The sequence below is a fragment of the Rhinatrema bivittatum genome, chromosome 1 (genome assembly GCF_901001135.1).
Source record: "Rhinatrema bivittatum chromosome 1, aRhiBiv1.1, whole genome shotgun sequence".
Lineage (NCBI taxonomy): Eukaryota > Metazoa > Chordata > Amphibia > Gymnophiona > Rhinatrematidae > Rhinatrema > Rhinatrema bivittatum.
Window position 1 is genome coordinate 148,297,583 of NC_042615.1, and position 25,202 is coordinate 148,322,784.

At 45.1% G+C, this 25,202-nt stretch overlaps 1 protein-coding gene across 1 annotated transcript in view; it reads left to right on the forward strand.

The window, feature by feature from the left end:
- GABRA4 (gamma-aminobutyric acid type A receptor alpha4 subunit) overlaps positions 1–25,202 on the forward strand; it is a 231,649-nt gene that overhangs the window by 125,214 nt on the left and 81,233 nt on the right. Inside the window, exons 4-5 of the mRNA XM_029588371.1 lie at positions 12,463–12,683; positions 12,793–12,875. Coding sequence (XP_029444231.1) covers positions 12,463–12,683; positions 12,793–12,875 — 304 coding nt within the window. The remainder of the gene's footprint in view (positions 1–12,462; positions 12,684–12,792; positions 12,876–25,202) is intronic.

Consider the following 25,202-nt stretch of genomic DNA (forward strand, 5'->3'; position numbering starts at 1 on the left):
GTGTTCCTGCGGGCCTATATCAATGACCAACAAGACAACTGATCGGACCTCTTATCCTGGGCAGAGTTTTCCCACATCGCCACAGCTACTGGAACATCGCCATTTTCTATAGTCTATGGGAAACAACCTCGACCGCCTCTACCCATACCTCTCTACGTGCCGTCTTCTGCGGCACAGGCTACTGAGGATACCCTTAAGACATTATGGGAACAGATGAATCTTTGCCTGCACCAGACTGCTTCCCGGGCCAAGAAGACTGCTGACAGTTGCGCCGCGCAGCTCCTGAATTCCTTCCTGGCCAGAAAGTCTGGTTGAGTACCAAGTACATTAGACTCCAAATCCCTTCACAGAGATTTGCTCCGAGTTTCATTGGACGATACCTAATTACTTGACACCTCAGACCGGTGACTTACCAGCTCCGGTTGCCTCCTTCTTTGGGTATACATAATACCTTCCACGTTTCCTTACTTAGGCCATGCTGCACCTGTCAGTCACAGATGGCTGCGCCTTCTACTGCTCACCTTTTTTCTGCCTGACTCAGTACATTTCGGAAAGATGGCTGCCTCCGCTTCTCCATACCAAACCCTCCGGCGTCCCCGGGCTGGCATGGGTGATTGCATTTGCCATCTTTCTCCAGGAGTCACCTAGGGCATGCACGCGTGCGCAGCCCCAACCTTTACATCCATCATGACGTGAACCTTGGGGGCATCCCCACTGCATGACGTCACTAGCTCTGGTATTTAAACTTCATTCATGATTCGTAATACGAGTTAGCAAGGAATCTTCCATGCTGATCTCTCCACGTTACCAGACACTCCCGTTCTGTGTACTCTCGCTCCAGGACGACTTAGGTACCCGCTCCATGGGGGCCTTGCCTCGCTCCTCTTTACCCTCTGAGGTATTCAGCTACCAACAAGGACGCCTAAGGTACCCGCTCCTTGGGGACCTTGCCTTGCTCCTATCTACCCTTCGGGGTTGCCTACCTATTACCAGGACACCTATGGTACTTGCTCCTCGGGGGCCTTGTTTGTCCGAGACCTCCGCTCCTCGGGGGTTCTCTCCTACAACAACTACCAGCATCAGAGTGAGTACTGCCACTCCAGTTCTGCCTTTGCATTGTCTCATCTCTCTCTCCATAGATTCTCAGCCTACCTCCCACTGCGGACCACTACTGGATCTATTGGCCTCTACATCTAAGCTTGGGTTCTCGGCCTACCCCACTTCACAGACCACTACGAGACCCATCTCCCGCTTGGGACCTGATGAGACTTTGGAACTGACTTTTCCATCCTGCAACCTACAGATGGAACATTGCCATCTGGCTTCTCCTCTCCTAGCTGGAATCATCACCCGTTCCTCAGGTTACCATTTACGTTGCAGTACAATAAAGCTATTTCTCTGTGTCCATCTCTGCCTTGAGCTAGCCTATTGCTGCAAGTCCCCACAGGGCAGAGCACTGTAGGAGGTGCTATCTCTTATAGCAACCAAGGGCCCACGCTTCAATGTCTAAAGTACAACAAGCTGGTAGTATTGTCCTGGCCTACTCGGAAGGTCCCTGAGCCACCTGCATTGGTGGCAGAGACTGATACCACGTATAAGGTCCACAAAGTTCTGGACATCTGCTGCAGAGGTCGCCGATGGGAGTACCTCCTTTCTTGGGAGGGTTATGGACCAGAGGAGAATTCATGGGAGCCCGCTCATAACATCTTGGACAAGACCCTCCTCTCGAGCTTCCAGGAGGGAGTGTAAAGGGGGGGGGGGTTACTGTTACGCTCGCTGCCCGCAGCAGCCGCACTGTGCAGACCTCTCACTTCTCTGCACACGCTTCAGCTCCAGCTCCTCATCACTGGCAGCAGTGGGCCGCCAGTCTCTATCTCGGACTCCCGCCAGCACCTCCGGCCCTACTCTGATTCCCAGAACCTCCAGCCAGGATGCCTCCTGGAGCCTCTCCGTGGGCCTCACGTAAAGATGCTGCTAGCAGCGCTGTGCTCCTCTATAAGCGCTCCTCCCTAAAACTTCCTGGATTCGACCACTGCTTCGCCTGACTTTGCCTACCTGCCTTCTCCAAGCGTGATCACTGCTTCGCCTGACTTTGCCTACCTGCTTTCTCCGAGCCTGACCACTGCTTCGCCTGACTTCTTCCTTGTTTGAAATGGCATCATTACATATACAGGCTTAGCTTATTATCCTTTTGCACTGCTGGTCTCTGGGGCTTGCTGGCTGGGACCGGCAGCTTCGTAGGCAAGAGCTGTGGAAACAAAACATAAGACATAAGTAACAATGGCAGCAAATATCCTTTTTTCATTTGGCATCAGAGATGTACTTTGCTTCTTAAGCATTTTAAGCATCATATGCCAAATGATGTGTACACCCGTTGCTGCCTGCCCATTTACAGGTGAGGTGAACTTACTGTCTGCGGCTCACGTGGTGTCCAGCCGCTCGGCCATGACTTCAAAGACATCTGGTCCCAGCCTTTGCACGAGGTGCTCCTTCATGGGGGTGAGGATGATGGGTCAAGGGGCACCTCCTCTGATCCACTGTATATATTTATTACTGCTCGCCACCTTTGCTTTCAACTGTGTTTTGATGTTCTGGTACCTGAGGGCCACCTGCTCCTCGCTGTGTAGGACTCCACTGTGCTTGGAGATACCCTGGGCTATATTGTGCCAGATCTGACCCTTGGCTACCTTTGAGGTCTTGGCCACACAGTTGCCAGACAGCATGACATAATACTTCAGGACCCCTGTAATGATCATCTCATTATCCTGCACACTGAACTTGATAGCCCTGAGAAGAGGGCATCCTGCTGCCTGGCTTCCAGAAGGAGGGTGCCACTACCACTTCTGGAGATGTGTCCTTCCTTTCCTCAATCTCCTTTCCACTCCTCTCTCCCCTCCCTTCCTCCACCTCCTGCCCCTGCCCTGAAAACTCCTTTCCCCTCTGCCCTCTCTGTCTATCCCTAGCCTGCCGGCCTCCTCCCTCTGTTCTTGCCTGCCTATCCCCTTCCTCCTAATGCCTCCTATCACTTCCCTCCTGCCGATCTCTACTCCTTTCCCTGTCCATACTCCTCCTCCTCGCACTCCTGCCCCCATCCTCCCTCCTCCTCTCCTCCTCTCCTCCTCTCCTCCCTACCCCCTCTCTTCTCCTCATGCCTCTCCTCTCCGCTCTTCCCACACCTCTTATGTTCCATCCTCCTTACTCCTCCTCACCACAACCACCACTCCTCCACAACAGCACTCCTTGTCACTCCTCCACTCACAACAATCCTTCTCACTCCTCCACTCTTCCACCAACACTACTCCTCACTCCTCCCATCCTCCACCACCACTGCTCCACACCAAAGGACAAACTGGACAAACAAACAAAAACTTTCACTCCAACAAAGAAGACAAAAGAGTAAGGTAAAGGGAAACAGATGGCAACAGAAGAGCAGAGAACGCACTCAGGTAATCGAATCAAAAAAAGCTTCTACTCCTAATAAAGCACTCACCAATTCTCCTCTCCTCTCTCTACCATGCCTGACACACCATGAGGAGGCAGCTGCAGGAAGCCAAGATATATAAACTGAAAAAATAATACATGACGCACTAATCTACGTTATCCACGTAAAATGATGTGGTACGCGGTAATACAACGCGCGATCCGATGACGCAACACACTGTGCTCTCATGCAGTGCCCCGTGCATTAGTTACTTATGCGATGCAGTAGGCAGGAAATTAGCTATTTGCACTAAATTTATAGCTATTTGATGAATCTAGGTCTAAATGAGAAGGCAGTTTGCAGAAAGCTCACATTGCAGTGAAGTCTGCACATATACTGTACATGCAAACTTTACAGAGTATTTTCAAAGCAAAGAAAGTGAGCAAATGTGATTGAAAATACTTGGGTAATTGGCCAAGAATGAACATACATATGCTTACTCCACTTCAGAAAGTGTAATTTTTGCATGTGTAGTTCTATGCATACTTTTTAAATTAAAAAATTATGTGCTCGTATCCTACCCAGATGGGGCACATAAAATGTGACACGGTCTGGCACCCGAATGAGTTGAGTGCCAATTTCTTGATAGCATTCAAGAGAATTTAGGTCAGGAAAACACATCAGTATAATTCTTTTGCTTTTAGAGCAAACAGCAACAGCAAAATATGACTGATTTCTACCAAATTGCATCATTTCCTTCTGTTTTGGGGGCTATCCATTGTCCCTGTGAGACCACCTGCAGGCAGCAAGGCCACCTTCCGCAACCATAAGGGCTTTCACTCCCACAACATGCAAGTGGTCTGTAATGCCAAGGAGATCATTTTGGACAAAATACCCAGGTTTCTGTCATGACACATATATCCACATACAGTCAGGAAGTAATGACCACTTCCAGGATGGTCTCATCACATGGACTGGCTTCTAGGTATGTATGCTGCTCTCACAACACCAACACTACAACTAATCTCTGCCAGTCAGGTTTTCAGGATATCTACAATGAATATGCATGGGAGAAAATTTGCATGTTAAAGAGGCAGTGCATGCAAATCTTCTCTTATGCATATTCATTGTGGATATCCTGAAAACCTGACTGGATGGAGGGTCCCCAGGACAGAGTTGGGAACCACTGGTCTAGATAGTATTACTAGTTTGCATCCTGAGGTTTGCTCCAGCATATATCATGGGGTAGCCTTACTGCCTACCAGCTTTGGATATCTCACTCTCTTCTTCTTTGCCTTCTCCCCACAGGGAGGATATCCACTCAAAACCTGGCTCATGACCGCACTCTGGTACACCAACAGACTGCAGCAAATGTCCACTTCAAAAGGGCCTACAGCAGACCAGAACCTATGGACCACTCAAAATACATTTCTGCTGCCTGGGCATTTCAGGGGGGGAATGTCTTGTCTACAACCCAAGTCTGTGACATCTTTCTAGCCTGCTTCATGATTCATAACCTTTCCAAAACCAAAGGCCTGTTGCCTCCTGAGGGAGAAGATGCTCCTTTTACAGTGCCCAATAATGAAAAGGAGAAAGTAGAAAACAACTTGAGTGAGTAGGAATTGAAAGAGGTACAGCATCAGACTCACCAGCAAATTGTAGATGAAAGAATTACTCTAATTCAAATAAATTGTTAAAGGTGGTACATTTATGTACAGCTGAAAGGTGCTATTTATGCATTAGATAAGCATTATATTTTCCTGGGTCATCCTCTCTTTATGGAGGAGGAGGGCTCAATTAGCTTGTACTGCCCTAGCCTGGTGCCTCTGTGCCATAGCCACAGACGGCTTTGCCAGAGGTGACAGCTGTAGGAGTGCACTGAGTGTGCAAAAGGATGCTGAGAGCTGAGGTATGTGAGACCAGAGGATGAAGGCCTGGCAGCTTTGATGTGCTGCACCTCTTAAGAGGGTGTGGACAATGAGGCCATACTTTTGTCAGTGGAGATACTTGTGTCATCAGAGGGAGAGAAGACATTGGTGAATGAGGCATCCTTGGAGGTGATGGAATCATAAGTGCAGGAGTTTATTTTTTTACTTTTATTTATATTCCGCCTTTAGGACCAGCATGCGACTCCTGACGGAAATGAAAGGTGCCTCATCATCTGATCTGGGAGAAGAGCTGGCCTCTTTCCTTCCTCTACCTTCTTGTCCAAAGACAGCTGGAGTATCAGGTTCACTCTAGGTGGGAAAGGTCTTGTCCTCTAACAATACCTAATCTTCTGTCACATCTCTTGCATGCTCTTCTGTGGCTGCTACAAACTCCAGAGACCCCATCCTCTTCAACTTGCCCTGGACTTTACCTCAGCAATTGAGGATGCTCCCTAAAACATCCTGGGCCATTTCAGCCTGGCCCATTTGAGTCATGATGTGTGTCTCACCACCTGCAAGAAGGTAAAATGTCACAATTGACTCTTTCTATCTGGCCTTCTCTCTTCTCATACACTGGACCTCTCTTATAGATATGGAGAACTGCAAAATGGGCCCCTCTGAAAGACCTTCAGCTACCGAACAATCTTCTAGTCTAGCAATCCCTAGGGTGGCTGTGCTAGCATTATGCAATTTTTTATATCAAGAGGGTTAGCAGTAAAGTGCTGCCCATGACTGCAGGTGCTATCTGCCTTTTAGATCATATAATGTAAATATGTATATTTATTTATAGTTTGCTACATTATAATAAATCCTATATACAAGTACCTTAATACCTTTCTTAAAAAGACTATTCATCTTGTCTTGGTCCTGAGCACCAGGTGTCCTGCTCACCAACCCTCTTTTTGCAACCTCTGAGTACTCAGGAACATCCATTCTTCTTGGGTGAAGATTATCTGACTGACAGGATCCTCTGCCTTCATTCTTGCCTGTTTCTCTTTGACCTTGCATCTAAGGTCTCACCATTTGTGACTGAGGTTTTACACATTTCTATTGAGGAAGAGCTGGGAAGAGAACTGGTTTATGTAGCTAGAAGGTGAGGATTGGGGATCTAGTTACATCAGCCAGGGATGGTTCTATCATGAGGCAGGGTGAGGCAACCTCAGGCGGCAGAATTTTGGAGCGGCAAAAGGTTCCCCTCCAAAACACCTCTACCGCAGCTGCTGCCTCACCCTGCCTCATCCTGCTCTAAAGTCAAACATTGGATCGGGCAGGAATAAACCAAACCTCTGCCCGATCTTCTCAGGGGAAACACATGTCTCTAATCCCGGGCAGCAGGAGTCGGGTTTAGCCCGTCATCATCTCCTGCTGCCTGGGGTTAGGGATGCAGGAGCACTGGCAACTCCGGGCAGGACATTTGGTAACTGCATCTCTTTCTTCCTGCCCCCATGGCTGGAAGAGGGAGTGGTGTTGCTTGGTGCTGTGGGGGCTAGAAGAAGGATGTCCAATCACAACGCACAAAGGAGCAGGAAGAGCAATGTTGGCCCCCACAGACCAGAAGAAAGGCCTCCTGGGGTGGAGCAGCATCAGCCAACCTTTGCAGCCGAAGAGAAGCAGGAGCAATGTCGGTAGTGCAGGCAGTCTCAGAGAGGAGGGGCTTTGGTTGGGTGCAGGCAGCAGCAGAAGGAAGAAAGGAACAGTTAGCAGGAGCAGCCTTGGCTGGGCTTGCACGGCTACAAACAGGAGAGAGCGTGAGATAGATAGAGGAGGCGTTGGGAATGCAAGCCTGCCCAAGGAGGCTGCTGCTTATGCTTACCGGTAGGAGGGAGGGAGGGAGGGAGAGCTTGAGTGTGTGTGTGAAACCATGCTTGACTGTGTGTGTATATAAAAGCATGTGTGTGTGTGTGTGTGTGTGTGTGTGTGTGTGCCGTTGTGATTGGACCTCCTTATTCCCGCCTCCGTGGCCCATGCAACACAATTTGCTCTTCCGATGGGGGAGGAGGGAGAAGGAGGTATAGTTATCAAAAGTCCTGCTGGTGCTCAGCTTTCTCTACTGCTCAAATGTGAAAGCTTTGTGTGTGTGTGTGTGAAAGCAAGCTTCGCTCTGTGTGTATTAGTATGTGAAAGTATGTGTGTGTGTGTGTGTGTGTGTGTGTGTAAGCATGCATGTTTGGAGGTGTCTGTATGTGTGTAAGCATATATGTATGTAAGAGAGAGGAGAAATTTTGTGCTCTAACCCCTCCCTTCACCAATGAACGACAGTCTCTGGATGACTGAAATCAAAAGTTCACAGGTATGGAAAGCAAGGGATATTTGTAATTCTTATTAGTGGTGGTTGTTTATTATATGTGCTGCTTGAAATATTTTATACAGAGTCTGGCTTTTTGCAGTTTCCAGTTCAGTTTTTATCTTCATGTTTCTGTTTATACTTTATGGACTCTTTATTTTGTATTTGGTGAGGATCTGACTGTGTTTTGCATGTGATCAAGGTGAGATATTCTGTTATCATGTAGTTTCTGTGTAGTGATCTATAGCAGTTTAGCTGATTCAATTTTTCCTACTTGGAGGTGTATTGGTGTTTTAGAGCCTGGTGTAATATTTACAGGGTTGACTTTTTATAGGTATGGCTGTTCTGGTTTGAGTACTGGCAGTTAGTATATTTTAATTGTAATTGTTTCCTCATGGCTTTCTGAGGGTCAGGCTCATACAAAACACAATTTATAATAGGTCTAATACAAGTCCAGATATTGAAAAGAATAATATACTACTAGTACTAAAAGGCTTTCTAGTAACCTCCCTGGTTACAAAGAGACTTTCTGGGACAGGTTAAGGGGGTGGGGAGGAGAGGGGAAGAGGGGAGGAGGTTTAGGTAGGAGGGTAGGGAATGGGGGAAGGCCTGATTGCACCCAGGTAGAGAGTGCATCAAGCTAGGGCAAGAGTACATTGTAGAAATCTCATGTTTGTGTACCTTTCCTCATTCGAATCACATAAAATCTTCACTGATGTGTACTGTGCTGTTCGTACCTCTGATTGTGGAAGTAAAACTGCCCCCCCCCCCCCCCCAAACCCTAGACCACCACCAAAATCTACATGACCCTCCTATAGTATTATAAATAGATGACTAATATGAGAGTCTCTTTCTCTCTCTCTCTCTCCCTCTTTCTCTCTCTTCCCCTCCTCCCAAAAACAAGGACATGAATGCTTGCAAAGCTAAAATATTGCAGGTGTGATAAATTTAACATGTTGCAGTAATTAAAAAATTACCCTAACCACACCCGTTTTAAAATCACAGGCATTATTCATGCGAAACTTATAGCATTTTGATGAATCTAGGAGTTAGTCACCTAATTTAGGGGCCTACATTTAGGAGCTTAGCATTTTTTGAATATCAGTCCCTGTGCATTTAAATCCTTATCCTCACTTTGACTCTACCTCCGGAATGCGTTCCACATTTAGAAATGGGTTTTACACATGTAAATGCACTTTACACATGCATAAGTTGGATTTTGAAAATTGCTACGATATAGCAAATTGAACTGTCATTAGGTTTTATCTGCGTTAAGTGCACTTTAAGCACGTAAATGGATTTTTGAAAATTGCTATGATGGTATATTACATATATCTGCATGAAACTCCTTTGAAAAGTACCTTCCCTGTTTATGCATATAAATTTATATGCACACATGGTGTGAATTTTAAAAGGGGCTATTTATGACTTAATTGATATCATTGACTTTCCCTAGCTTTATAATGGCATAAAACTATTTTAACATTTAATGGCAAATACTTGATCTGCTTTTCTTAACAACATTCATTTTCTACTACTGGATGACTAAATGGAAGTCGTAGACTGTAGATTACATTTTTTAGGGGGTCAATGTAAAAAAGTGCACAGAATTTCATGCAGAAGTTACAATTTTGCACACATAAGTTTTCTACCGGGACTTGTATGCAAAAATGTCTGATAGAGAACGTATGCATATAAGTTTTTTATGGACAACTTTACAGAAAAAAATATCATTTTTGTGAAATCTGGTCTGCAAAAACCTTTTTGTGCATATTCTAGCACTGTAAACATAGATAATGAGCTGCTTTCCATAATTTTATGTATCAGCAGCTCAATAACTGAATTTGCATGAAATTGCACAAGAGTAAACATACATTTGTAACTTTATAACATGCAAAGCCAAATAAAATTGCAAAGTCCACTCTATATGTATATAGAGAAACTTGTGTGCCTAAGGTCAGCTTAGGTGCACAGGTTGCCATTTTTTCATGCAAAGCAGACTTTGCAAAATTTAGCACACTTTATTATATCAATCTGTTGGTTAGGGTATATTTTTAATTTCTAGATTTTGCTTAAGGCAAAAAAAGAAAATTATAAAGGTGATAATTTTCAAAAGAATGAATGCACAAAAATCCAGGTTTATGCATGTAAATTGGCTTTTGAACATTATCACAAGTTCTGTACAGGGAAAAGTACATACATAACTCAATTACACATATAGCATGTTTCTGGCTCACTTTAGTCCTACTCAATAGCAGGTCAAATTGATCCATCTAACTGAGCCAGATAAGTCTGAATATTGCCACTTATATGGCTAAGTTAGTTGGATAAGTAGCTCCTCCCTGGTAGGCCCACCACGTAGATGGATAACTATATGGCCAGATAAATAGTAATCTGGCTAAATGGCAGCTGCTGAATGCAGCCGAATATTGAAATGCTACTATGGCACTTAGCTGGATAAGTCCAAACTTATACTGCTAAGTGCAAACTTTTGTTGCTCTTGTGGTGGTCTTGAGTTGCTATATGGGAAAGAATTTAAGCATATATTATAGATTTTTGAAAGTATGGACATAAATGTAAACGCAGAAAGTTACACTTGCTTAAGAGTAGGTGTAACTTCCTGTATATTTGTGTATTGATTAGGAGTGTTACAAAAAATAATTTCAGTTCGTTTTTCCTATCGTTTCAGGGGTGGGCCATTTCAGGTCCACCCCTGGATTATAGGTTTTTAATTTGTTTCATTAACAAAAAAAAATGCTGCAAGAACCCAGCCCAACCCTTTCACTTTTTTACATTATTCAACGCTGACCAGTTGGCTCATTTTGGTCCAACCTAGCCCACCTTCCTGAGCCTCCCCCAGATTCATCAAAATATCCCTAGTGGTTTAGTTGGAGCCCGGGAATGACCTCCTGCTCCCAGGCCTTTATTCAAAATGGCACTGGCTGCCCTTTGCTCTATCATGTGATAGGGGCTACCAGTGCCATTGCACAGGCCCTGTCACATGATAGGGGCAATGGGCTGGCCGACACCATTTTGAATAATGGCAGCTGCCAGGCTGGGCATGGGAGATCATTCTCAGGCCCCCATTAGACCATTAGGAATATTTTGGTGTGTCCACAGGGGCTCAGGATGGTGAGCTAGGGTGGGCCAGCTGTCAGCATTGAATAGTGTAAAAAAAGGGAAAAGGATGGGGTGAGTTCTCACAGCAGTAAATCCACTTTGAAAAGTCGGGCTAAAGACCTCACGTACTTTCTGTCTCAAAACTTTAGCCATATATTGGCTGCTAAAATTGACTCTCTAAATATAAAATTGTCTCCTGTCTGATACAGAAGCGGTGGCTGTTTTCTTGTCTCTATTAGAAGGGATATAGGAGTTGGTTATAAAGCTGATTCAGTCCTTGCAAGTGATTATTCTGGTATGTCATAAATTTACAAAGGAAGTAGAGGAGAAATAATAATACAAAATTATTATTAATATCAATAGATATGAATGTGGCTTTACAAGTTGTGGATTCTTTTACAAGGTTTTCAGCAGCATCAACACCTTCAGGAATGCCTTCTGTTATTTGTAGAGCCAAGATAGCTTTCACAAATTGCTCCATAAATTTTATAATGACTTGACTGGGGTTTCCTCTTTCAGTCTTCTGGACCTCTGCGCTCTGCTGTGCAACTTTCTTCTTAGCTAATGCTGAATTTTCCTAATTTCCTATTGGCCACCCCAAAAGAATGAATTTGTTCAAGAAATGTCTATGATATGTCATTTTGAGGCATAGACAATTTGAGACTAGGAGTGCCAAAAAGCTTGATTTCAATTGACAATGACATTTTGAACCAACATATCCAGCTCTGCCTCAGAAAATAGATCCTATTTTTCCTGACATTCTCCTGCTTAGATATATTTTCTTTGGGAGTCATTTTTCCTATTAAAGCAATTTTGTACTGGAGGCCATGATAGAAGGTGCAAGAGACAGGAGAACAGAGAGTAGTCTGGAGTGATGATATCAAGCAAAGGCCAGAATCTGGTAACATGGGCAAAACAAAGAGGAAATCTGAGCATAGTGAGAACTAGTGCACCATGGTTGCTGACCTTTGTATCAAAGATGTCACTTATTGATGAGGGTGATGATGATGGTAATGAAACTCGGCATTCCCTCCTTGTCCTACAAATTGTGCCAGTGTATAAAGGAGGAGCCGAGCAACTTTTCATGCAACCCTTCAGAACTGGAAGCATGCATGCATAATACAAAAAAATTCTTGGAAAATTGTATTAAATTCCACAAAGTTTTGGCATAACAGTGTGCCAAAACCTTGGTAGAAAATGTGCAAGCACACATTTATTTCTATATTTGTCACATTTCTGAGTGAAAACATTTTTTGGCTTTAATCAGGTGCAGCACATTTAATTTTTGCATACATAAAACATTGTACTGTATGCTATACACAGCATGAAAGCTTAAATCAGCCTCTATGTATTCAAGTCCAATTCTTCTATTTAGCTGACTATATCTGGCTATACAAAAAGACCAACTGACATTTGTTGCCTCAGATAGTCATTTTTTTAGTCAGTAATATGCCAGAGTACAAGCTTAATTGCCTGCTTCTGGCAATTTCATCAGATTATAGTAATTATTCCTGAGCGATTAAAAAAAGTGTACTTGTTTATTCATATGACTAATGCAGTAAATTAAGGAATTAAAAAAGTACTCTGTTCCAATAATTGGATGGAAACTATTTTTCCTTTTGACATATTTATACTACCACTTCCGTCTTTGCTTTCAGGTTTTTAAAACAAAACATGAGTAAAATATTAACTCTTTTGCTGTTATTTAGGAATACACAATGGATGTCTTCTTCCGTCAGACATGGGTTGACAAAAGATTAAGATATGATGGTCCAATTGAAATTTTAAGGCTGAATAACCTGATGGTCACAAAAGTATGGACACCTGACACTTTCTTCAGGAATGGAAAAAAGTCAGTCTCTCATAACATGACAGCTCCAAATAAACTTTTTAGGATTATGAGGAATGGCACCATCTTGTATACAATGAGGTATTCCCTTAATTTATGTACTGTCTTGGAATCACAAAGAATTGTTGCTGCTCTGGAATGAAAAGCTGCAAGTCTAATGCTGTGTTTGATGTTGTTTTTCTTACTGTAGACTCACCATACGGGCAGAGTGTCCCATGAGATTGGTGGATTTTCCAATGGATGGTCATGCTTGTCCTTTAAAATTTGGGAGCTGTGAGTTACAGACTTGACACTTTTATTACTGAAAGATAGCATTATAGAAGTTAATTAGCTTTTTATCACAGTGGACTTTTCATACACAAGTTCGAACTAATGGCACAATTGACTCACAAAATATAAATTATTACAATTATATAGATACCGACTGATAAGTATTCAGGAAAGCATATTGAACCCCAACATTATACATTAAGGGCCGGATTGTAAAAGCTCTACATGTGTAAATCGCCTTACGCGTGCCAGGCCTATTTTATAAAGGCTCGGCGACGCACATAAAGCCGCAGGACGTGTCTGTCCTGGGACTTTACTAAAGGAGAGGTCCGGGGGGCGGGGGCGGGGCCAGAGGCCTCCGACACAGCAGTCATTGCCGGCACGCACAACTTACATCAGCCCCAGGAGGGCTGGGGAGGTAGGGGAAGGGAAGGGAAGGTGGGATGGGGGTAGGGAAGTTCCCTCCGAGGCCGCTCCAATTTCGGAGCGGAAGGCAGTGCGGCTTGGCGCAGGCTCGGTGCACGCAAGGTGCACAATTGTGCACCTCCTTGCGTGCGCCGACTCCCAATTTTATAGCATGCACGCGCCTGCATGCGTATGTTATAGAATTGGGCATATATGTGTGCACACCGGGTAGCGCGCAGGTCTTAAAATCTACCCCTAAGTGCTACAAAGGACTGCATGGAAGATAAATATCTTTAAAAAAGCATAACAGATAACTTATTTGGCTAAAGTTAGCTGGATAACTTATCAGGGTTAGTTAGCAAGATAAATGTTCTGCTGAATATCCTCTAATAAAGTTATCTGGATAAACCTGCCCAGATAACTTTGAAATCTAATCGGCTATGTTTGAATATTGCTAGTTAGGCTTCAATGTTATAACTTTAACCTTATCCAAATATATTCTAAAGAATATAGCCAGTTAAGTGCTGAACAGGGTTTAAAATAATTACACTCAAGTGGGCCCAGTGGCCCGATCCCCAACTTCCACTGGCATTTGCCAAATATTGGGCCTGTCAGCCCGATCCTCCCTTCCCCCTCAAGCCCCTCCAAACATTAAAGAATATACATATTGAAAGTGACGGATCACCACCCCTCCCCCTTCCCTCCTCGCTTTAGCTATATAGATTAGCATCTGGCCAGTTCCTCTTCCCTCTTCCCTTCCCCTTCTCTCTCCCTCTCTGGCAGCCCAACCCTAACCCTAACCCTCCCATCCCACCCAGCAGCCTCAAACATTCTCTGCAATTCCCTGTGATTGTGCTACACTCGTGCAAGAATCCTAAGCTTCTAGCATTGCTGTCAGACAGTTACTTTGACAGGAACATTAGTCATAGATTTAATAATAGAGAAAAGCGCACGCGGGTAGTTTGCTGCTTATTGAATTCTTTGAAGAAAGGATTTTTTTCTTAGCGGCATCAATCATATTCTTATATTGCTGCATTAAATCTAGACATAAATCTTTATCAGCGGGTGTGGAAGATTTCCTCCATCACTGCTCAGCTGGTTTTAACCTTGTCTTAAGTGATGCCAAGTCAACAGTAAACCAGGAATTATTAGCATGCTTCCTAGGACCATGCAATGTAACCCCATCTCTGAGTGTAGTCCTAATACCAATGTGGCCATAAAAGAATTTGTCTTTTTGGGGCTGGAATCACCCTGGCTAGCTTCTTTCACATTTTCTCTTTCCCCTAGGGTCGGGAACCTTTATGGGTGGTGGAGGGGAAGATTTATCTTTCAGGGCCCAAAGTGACAAGGGTGCTAGGATACTCTTTTCCCTGGGAAGGTGCACTGAATTTTCCCAATATGGGTGCTGTAAATGTTAATAAAACACCAGAGTCTTTGGTTTGGTGTCCAAAAAATAAAATCTTACTGATGGATATTTAAAGGGAGTAATGGCACAAATAAAGTTCTCAGCACCACAGAGATTCTCAGAATATAGTCTCTTTCCCTCAATCTGTGCAGGAATCTCTATTACCGGGACAGAGAGGCCCTCATGTTCCAGGATGTGGAGGTAGCAAGGTTCGAGGTGGACAGGGTATTCTTTGTTGGAACAGGGAAAGAAACCTCCAGTTCTAGTGAAAAGGGTAAACACAGTCTTTGCACCCAGAGTCCAATTTTCTCTTTCTTGAGGGCGTGAAGACTCCGGATGGGTGTCCTCAATGATCTCAATTGGTTCTTTTCTCTCAACTAATTGTTTGTTCTTCTTCTCTTTCTCGCTATATGAATCCCTGATGGGAGGGATTCCCTCTGAAACCAGCAGCTCCAGTTCTTCCTTAGTCAAGTAGGAAGAGGGGCAGCCAAATCTTTCCCTTTGATCTTGAACAAAAATCTGCTTCCCCAAAACTTAGACGGAACACTTAGAAATTCCTGACTGTGGGTCCCTGAGGTGGCAGATGGGCAGATGTTCCCTAGCCTGGATCTGCCAGGCTCCCTGTACCCTCCCTGTAGGCTGCACACAGGGTTCTCACCAGGCTTCTTACAAATAAGACTCTGCAAAAGTCTCTGGGATACAGCCCTCACTCACTAGGGAGTGGATAGGCAGGGCCGATCCCTGATCTGTGTCACAGATTCCAGTCAGGGTTTGCCTGAGCCCTTGGAGAAGGCCCCAAAATTCCAACTAAGGTAACAGGCTCCAACCACCTCCTCTAACTTCCAAAACCAAACTGCACTCCCCCCCCCCCACCCCCAAGCACTCAGTAGAGAGCTTCTTATGAAACCTACAGAGGGGAACAGCCATCCCTGGTCCTTCAAAGGGAGGGACTGTACCAAGTGGCATCTCCTCTCACTATTTTAGTATCCCCCTTCCCTTGTTTAAAGAGTTAATCCATTCCTGTAGTGGAGCCCAGAGGGTCCATTACACTTAATAACAGGAGCAATAGTATCAAGAATTTTCACAATATCACAGTTGCAATAATTGTTTATTTCAGCAGTGGAGAGATCTCTTAAATGTTTACCAGTTGCTTCCCAGTACAACTGTAATATGACAGGGTCAATAGGATTATGTCTTTAAGAAAGCAGAGGAGGACACAGAACTAGAGAAACTCGTAGGTTTACAATTAAAATAGATTAAATCTGTAGTCAGTCCATGAGACAATACTATAACTGAGATTGGACAACAAACTCAGACCAAAGGCAGATTCACCAATAAAAACCAAGTCTAAACTATGACCAGCAGTGTGAGTGGGGAATTGGATCACTTGTTTAAATCCAAGGACAGTCATAGCAGATAAAATTGTGGTTGTGGTTGCTTTAACAGAGCAAGGCAAATCAACTTGAAAACTAAAATCCCTTAATACCAAAAAGGTTTTCAGCAAAAATTCAGAGCATGCAAGAAATTCAACAGTAGGTGACAGATTAATACTAGCAAGGAAAGGAGGACGATATAACACCAGAAACCACCTGGACTGAGAGACCAAAGGCTTGCAAGGTTGTGGTAGTGTCTAAATGAGTCAGTTCTAGTTCCTCCTTGAATAGACCTAATTCACCTCCTCCTCTTTTATCTTTCCTTGGATAGTGTTCAAACCTGAACCCAGGAGGATATAATTGATTTAATATTACAATATCAGAGTCCAGAAGCCAGGAGTTGGTAATACTCAGAATATCCAGGGAATGCTTCTCAAATCATAAAGAATAGGAACTTTGTTTCTGTCACATCTAGTATTAATATGTACACCACAACAACACTTGACCAATTCAAATCCCCTCTACTATTCAATAAACAACATACCACTCATGGGGAATTTCTAGTGAATATGTTTATGTGCGGTAACAAGAAGGTTATTACCTTCTTGTTCTCCTATTCTTCCTACTGCCTTTCTGTTCTTCCCCCCGCCCAGTTACATTCCCCTGTTGCAATGTATTTTCCAATCTTTTCAATTACTATGTGAACCGGTATGATGTCCCCACAAATACCGGTATATAAAAGTTTCTAAATAAATAAATAAATAAATAAATAAATCTTATGAGAACCACTGTAAGGTTATCTTTTTGTTCGTGCATACCGTATTTAATTTAAATCTTCAAATTTATTTATATTTATATTTTTTCTTTTTTCTTAAAAAGCTTCAATATCTTATACCGTACTGGCTTCCCTATTCGGTGATCCCGACTCACTTAATTTGTTTTATTTGTGTAGCCAATTACTTAACTCCATTAAGACAGCATATTTTAAGGTCAGATACCAGGCCATTAGGACCATGCAGAAAATAAAGGGCAGTCTCTGGCAGAGAGAGATGGACAGAGATTGTTAAGTCCAAGTCCCCTCCAGCACTGACCCTACCTCCACAGGACTCAAACATGGAAAACTCTCCCTGAGTACCTGATCTGCCTCTGTAAAAGTGCTTGTGCCATCAGATATTCCCAATGAGACGTCTCCATTGACCACTTCAAGTTGCTTAATCCTTTGGGTTTCTGGAGTGGGAAGGCTGCTGATATACTAGGATTGTGCCTCAGGGATTGGTTCTTCAATATTTTAGTAAGGGATAATGCATAAGGATTGTTGGGAAAGGTTTGTCTTTTTGTCAATAATAACAAATCTGCAAAAGTGTAGAGAGCCAGAAAGATATGGAAAACATGAGGAGGGATCTAGAAAAATGCAAGGAATGGTCTGAGGTCTGGCAGCTAATATTTGATGCTAAAAAATATTCAGAGTTGTATAGAGTATAGAGGATTTAATTTTTCTAATCAAAAAAGAAGAGCATAATGTAGGGGTGATCTTATCTGATGATCTTAAGGTGGCCAAACAGGTGGATAAAGCCAGAAGAATGCTTTGCTGCATAGGGAGAGGAATGATCAGCATGAAAAGGGAGGTGATATTGTCCCTATATAGGTCCCCGATGAGACATTGTTTGGAATACAGTGCACTAGGGATGTGAATCATTTTTTGACGATTTAAAATATCATCCGATATATTTTAAATCATCAAAAAATCGTTAGAGGCGATATTTAATAGGAATTTCCCCGATTTATCGTAAAAAATCGTAAATCGGGGGAAGGGGGAGGGGAAGGGGGAGGGCGGGAAAACCCGGCACACTAAAACATCCCTAAAACCCACCCCGACCCATTAAAATAAATCCCCACCCTCCCGAACCCCCTCAAATGTCTTAAATTACCTGGGGTCCAGTGGGGTGGGTCCCATTGTGATCTTCCACTCTCGGCCACAGGTGCGTTGATAGAAATGGGCGCCAGCGCTACCTTGCCCTGTCATATGACAGGGCAAAGGTAGCGCCGGCGCCATTTTGCTTCCCTGTCCCCCGACGTCACAAGCGTAGGAGATCGCTCCGGACCCCTGCTGGACCCCCAGGGACTTTTGGCCAGCCTTGGGGGCCTCCTGACCCCCACAAGACTTGCCAAAAGTCCAGCGGGGGTCCTGGAACGACCTCCTGCACTCGAATCGTGTTGCTGTACGGCCGGCGCCATTTTGCAAAATGGCGCCGGCCATATTGCAAAATGGCGCCGGCCATACGGCAACACAATTTGAGTGCAGGAGGTCATTCCAGGACCCCCGCTGGACTTTTGGCAAGTCTTGTGGGGGTCAGGAGGCTCCCCCAAGCTGGCCAAAAGTCCCTGGGGGTCCAGCGGGGGTCCGGGAGCGATCTCCTACGCTCGTGATGTCGGGGGATAGGAACCAAAATGGCGCCGGCGCCATTTTCTATCAACGCACCCGTAGCCCGAGAGTGGAAGATCACAACGGGACACCCCCCCCCCCCCACTGGACCCAGGTAATTTAAGACATTTGGGGGGAGTTCGGGAGGGTTGGGGGATTTATTTTAAAGGGTCGGGGTGGGTTTTAGGGATGTTTAAGTGTGCCGGTTTTCCCGCCCTCCCCGATTTACGATTTACACGATATTTACAAAACAAAACTGTGACGATTCGATTCCTTCCCCCCCCCCCCCCCCCCCCAGCCGAAATCAATCGTTAAGACGATCGATCACACGATACACATCTCTACAGTGCACAATTCTGGAGACTGCACCTTCAAAAAAATATAAACTGGTTGGAATCTGTCTACAGGGTAAAATGGTCAGTGGTCTTCATTCTAAAGCATCTGGGGACACATGAAAATCTAAACATGCTAAATTAGTTTGCAGATGGGCAGACCAGATAGTCTGGTCTTTTTCTGCCATCACATTTCTATGTTTCTGTGTTACCTGCCAGTGGTAGAAGGGATTCAGCAGTGTTTCAGGCTCCAGTGAGGATGTGCACACACTTGCCAAGGTATCCCCAAAGGCTCCTTTGACCTGAACAACAAATCTGTCCATACCACCATTCATAGGAGTTGAGGTGGGCTCTGGTAAAAAGACCTGATTCGACCCCTTTCTATTGATCATCCTTTGGGTCAAGAGCTTCCCATAAGTAAGTGGAAAAAATACAAAATGATAGGATCTCATAGTGCAGGCTGTTCCTCTGCTCTCACCATCTTCCTTTAAGAACTTATTTCTCGGTGTCATTTAAAGTTGTCAGCATGAGGACAGGAGGTAACCATGCTGTTTTCTGTCCTAATCTTTGATATGGCTTATTCAGAAAGGGTAGGCGGGAGGAGGGAGGAAATGGAGTATGAGAATTGAATTAGGATGCCCAGGGTCATTAATTGTGTCAAAGGGGTGCAGGCAGCTAGTGCTAATGTTTACAATTGCTTTTTGTGTGTATAGTATAGATTGTACAAGGAAAAATATGCTTGTAGACCTGAAAATATAATCTACATTAGGGATGTGCATTTGTTTGAAATTAATGTGTAAAACACTACAAATGAGTCTATTTTTATTTCGTTTATGGCCTCTTGAACTGAATGGAGGGTTCCCATGAAAGAGATGAAAAATTGTGTCTCATTTATGTGTTTCCAATTCAAGTCTATGGCCCATTAAAATCTATGGCTATATACTGTTGAGCACAAAAAACCACTGGTAACTAGCAATCAACTCTTGTCTGTGTGACTTCACAGGTCTTTTTAGAGACAAGGCAGGACACGGCAAGAAAACCACACAGAGGAGAACTCACAGTGCAGCATCTTTTTAAATAGCCTGATGCTTTTATCTAGATCATGTGACATTGACCTAGTCCCACTGTAAACTCTGAGCATATGCAAGAAGCTCTGTATTTCCTCTCTAGCAGTTAATAAAGAAGGATGTATTTGGAGAAGGTTTCTCAGAGTTTTAAAAAAAGCTAGAAACTTCTAGCTAGAAATGTCTTGCTTCTTATCTACTCTAGGTTGTAGTGATTTCACTCACTGTGCCAGAAGAGCAGAGGCAGTGCAACATTGCTGGTGTTTTTGATTTTTCAGTTCTCTGGGGGAAGGTCAGGGTAAGAGACAGTGTGCAGATTGTAGCAGTGCTAGTGATTTTTTTTTGTCTCTGTCTATCTGGACATCTGTGAGGTGAGAGCACACGGACAAACTGAACAAGAGTCTTACCATGCTGACAGTCATTTTGGTTCTGATAGTGTTTAACAGTTATTTTGTGTGTGGATTGGAAAAGGAGTCCATCAGCACTGAGTGCAGACAGCACACACATGCACTGTATGTACCTGTATCTTTGTCTGTATGTGACAGATAGTTATCCACACTGTGAGGGTCATTCACTAAGCTGTGATATTTTTCCAAAAATGGAACACTAGGCTCCGATCCCATGATGGCCATTTTTCAAAATTGCCACTGCCCAGCCATTTTCTCCTAGTATGTGAGGGGGAAAATGGCCAGGTGATGCTCATTTTGGAAAATGGCCACTCTGAGTCCAAAGTCTAAGGGGTACTCTGGTCCCCAATTGCTAACTTTTTGCAGGTTAGAAGGAGGTCTGGGGTAGGGGTCTAGTGGTACACTAAGTCTACCAGAGAGATTGTTAGGAGTAAGAATGAGGTTCAAAAGCATGGGGAGAGGCAATTCCCTGGATATGTATTAGCTCTACAATCACCACAATTTTACAAGTAACAAATGGAATCATAATTGATTTATTGAATCATTTGCAGTTTCACTGTACTGGCCGTGTGAACATTACATGCACATGACTTGATCTTTACAGTTTGACAGAAGCAAATGCTATTAGTAAGATCAATCAAATTCTTCCTACTGAAAATAGGTAGCCCCCACTCCATCTGTCTTTAGGGTACTTTTCAAATCCCCTTTTCTTACGATACTTGTTGACTCTTGGCCTTCCGTTGCTTTGCATACTTGCTGCACCACTTCTCCTGCCCTTCTTTCCAATCCAGGTACTACTTTGCCCTTCCATTTTGCACTCTACTGTTCTGGATGGCTTCTTAGTGTCCAAATCCCCTTCCCCTACAGTATTTTCTGACCCTTGGTCTTGCCCTGGCATCCATTGCTTTGCACACTTGCTGGAACACTGCTTAGACCTTTTGTGCCACTCCAGGTACTGCTTTTCTCTTCCTGGTGCCTTAGCTTTTGATGCCATTTTTCCACTTCCTGCCTCAGCCCTCTAGGTACAACTTTGGTCTTTCTGGCTACTCTTCTTTCTGCTGCTTCTCTCTGTTCCTACCATTTCAGTTTTTAATTATTGCCAACACCACTGCTGACTCCACCATTCCAAGTCAGTCTTGGTACCTTAGGGTGCTTCCTCTGCTGCTCTGGCTGGCTTCTTGGTGCTTTCCAAATCTCCTTCCCCTTATACAGGCCTTACCCAGTTCTTTGATAGCTCTTGCAATTATTGGTATCATCTAGTGTTTAATCTTCAATGGATTATACTATAGCAAAAGGCAAGAGCTGTATAAGTGCAGCAACAAGAACCAGGAACTCACTCTTCCATGATTACTGCTGAGGTAATGGAGGAACTATTTACAATAACTGATCAGAAGAAGAATTGTGTCCTGGATTCCCTGAATCACAGGACAGTAAACCTCTAATGGCAAAAGAGCGTTTGGCATTTGGTGCCTCTAGTTAGTAGCATCTTAGCCTCAAGTGAAGACCAACTCCAAGCCTGAACTGCCAGCTCCTTCACCTAATGATGCCATATGGAAATGGCATTAGGCCTCCTCCAGGAATTTCCTCTAGGAAAGTCCTACCTAGGACTTTCTACTAATTTTGCCTCTTATTTGGAGTCTTGGAGTATTCTTGTCATTCTGGGTGGCTGCTTTGCACCTCTTATGATGCTTTGGGTTCTTTATGCCACTTTGTCAGTTTCTTTTGACCTTTATCACTGCCTTAGGTGGTTTTCTTCCTCATTTGGTGCTTTGTTCCCCTCTTCATGGTGTCTTGAGCTCTTCAACCACAATTGGTGCCACTTTGCCCATCTCATACAAACTTGGGAAGTTCATGCCACTGTTGCTGGTGCCCTTTGTTCTACTTTTTCAGCCTTGGGGTGATCTGGCCATGCTTGCTGCTGTTTTGCTCCTCTGTTGGTGCTTTGCAGAACTACTGCCACTGCTGGTACCATTTTGGCCCATTGCAGGTTTTGGAGATCTTCATGCCACTTTTATTTATTTAGTTATCTGAACGTTCAAGGCAGGGCTCATAATTGAAACATACATAATTAAAACAAATTAGGTCATCAAATGACATCAGAGAGTTTAACAAAAAGAGGACAATACATATCAGCAAGCATGATGTTTACCCTTTCTGAAGTTTGCATTAATACAATTAACATTCACTAAAAGCTCATCAGAACAGGCAAGCTGTTAATGTCTTCTTAACAGGCTTGGCATGTTGACATCGTCTTGTTGTGTTAGCATGCCTTCACCCTTCTGATGATGTCTAACCACCCATTTCATTAAAAATGATTAGAAAAAGAGAATTTGGAAGCTAAAAATACTCTGCATTGTTTCCTCCATTGACTAAAATTGTAAACGAATGAAAGAATAAAATGAAAAAATAAATATTTTTTGCATTTGAAATGAATTTAATGAATTACTGTGACCTATAAAATGAATGAATGAACTGAAACAAATTTGTTGACTCTGCACAGGCCTAATCTACATGTATTATTTAATGCTAGCAGCCGCGACTATAAGTCGTATAGGGGCGGATTTTAAAGCCCTGCTCGTGTAAATCCGCCCGGATTTATGCAAGCAGGGCCTTGCGCGCCGGCGCGCCTATTTTGCATAGGCCGCCGGCGCGCGCAGAGCCCCAGCACACGCATAGGTCCCGGGTTTTTTTTAAGGGGCGTGTCGGGGGTGTATCGGGGGGGCGGGACCGGATGACGTGGTGTTTCGTAAATCTACGCTGCTGGCGCGCGTAGATTTACGTCTGCTTCTCGCAGGTGTATATCTAGGGACAAAAGTAAGGGGGGGGGTTTAGATAGGGCCGGGGGGGGGTGGGTTAGGTAGGGGAAGGGAGGGGAAGGTGAGGGGAGGGCGAAAGAAAGTTCCCTCCGAGGCCACTCCGATTTCGGAGCGGCCTCGGAGGGAACGGAGGCAAGCTGCGCGGCTCGGCGCGCGCAGGCTGCACAAAATCGGCAGACTTTTGCGCGCCGATCCAGGATTTTAGAGGATACGCGCGGCTATGCGCGGATCTTATAAAATCCAGCGTACTTTTGTTTGCGCCTGCTGCGCAAACAAAAGTACGCGATTGCGCTTTTTAAAAAAATCTACCCCATAATCTGGGTGCCCGGCGGCATAGCTCTACCCTATGTATCCGGACTGCTAATGCATCCCGCCCGAACCCGATGGTATGCCATCTGTATTCGCAGGATACACATACCTACTGCCATGTTGATGCCCTTGTTGATACACAGTCCAACCGGTCTGTGGCTGTGCCCTTTCATGGGGACTCTTGTGTGAGGTGAAAGGAACCGCTGCCTCCCTGGGGGTGTCCTGCTGTGAGTCAAGCTCTGCGGACCACCCTGTCATCTCCATATCCATCACTGCATTTCAGATTGGTGGGCTCCCTAGGTCCATCCATGTTTCATTCGATGAGGTGCTGACTGGATGCCCTCCTTGGACAGATACGTTTATTGCCTCATTAATTGCTGATGCTCCTCTGTCCCTTCTCCAGCCACCATGGTCTCTGCTTTCCCAGTTACTCACTGCTCTTGACAGTTTGCCTTACCACAGCATCAGCTGTACCTCGGTTGCTGCAGTTACCACGTGAGCCATCTCGCAGGTAACGCACAAACGTAAATCGAAGCCCTGCACTGGCTCTGTCAGGTGTGCCTGGACTGAGATGCACTATTTATTTAGTTATGCTATTTTTCTGTCTATATATGTATTTTATTTTATTTATTATTATTATTTGTTTTTTTTAATATAACTTGCACTCCTTAACTTTTTACCAGTGCTAGATTCAAACTCCCAGCCCTGAGCCCCGGGCCCTCCACCTCACTGCCTATACCCGGCCCACGATCTGCTCCCCCCCCCCCCCCCCCCCCCCCCCCCGCACGTGGCTGTGGTCCAACCGCGTGCTTCTGCTCGCTCAGCCACGCTCCCAACTGCTTGAGAGAGCACGATTGATGTTTCTCTCTGTGCTGTCCTTGCCTCCCCCCAGCACCCAGGAAGCTGTCTGGCCGACCGCGGTTTGCCACTGTTGCAAAGGAGTAGGAAGCTAGCCGGGAATGGAGAATGTGGGCAATGATCCAAGCCGGTTGGGAGGAAAAAGAGGCAACATGTGCCTCTGTTGTGGCCCTTTAAAGGGCCTGTGACATCATCATCCAGCAACGACTCTTCCTCCCCGCCCCCCCATGCCTGGCTGCGCCATTGTCGTGCTAGAGCTGGGAAGGGGCCTATAGGGAGAGGGGGACCACCGCTGCAACGCCGAAGTCCCACCCACTGGGATGTGACCAGGCCACTGCGCACAGCGGGGCGGATTTTAAAAGCCCTGCTTGCGTAAATCCGCCCGGATTTACGCGAGCAGGGCCTTGCGCGCCGGCGCGCCTATTTTCCATAGGCCGCCGGCGCGCGCAGAACCCCGGGACGCGCGTAAGTCCCGGGGTTTTTCGAAGGGGGCGTGTCGGGGGCGGGGCCGATCGACGTGGCATTTTGGGGCGGGGCGATGCGTTTCAGGGGCTGGATCGGGGGCGTGGTTTTGGGCTGGGGCATTCCGGGGGCGTGGCCGCGACCTCCGGAACTGACCCCGGGTCGGGTCTCGGCGCGCCAGCAGCCCGCTGGCGCCCGTGGATTTACGTCTCCTTCCGGGAGGCGTAAATCCATGGATAAAGGTAGGGGGGGGGGTTAGATAGGGCCGGGGGGGTGGGTTAGGTAGAGGAAGGGAGGGAACAGAGGCAGGCTGCGCGGCTCGGCATGCGCCGGCTGCCCAAAATCGGCAGCCTTGCGCGCGCCGATCCAGGATTTTAGAGGATACGCGCGGCTATGCGCGTATCTTATAAAATCCAGCGTACTTTTGTTTGCGCCTGCTGCGATCGCGCAGTTTTTAAAAATCTACCCCAGCGTGCG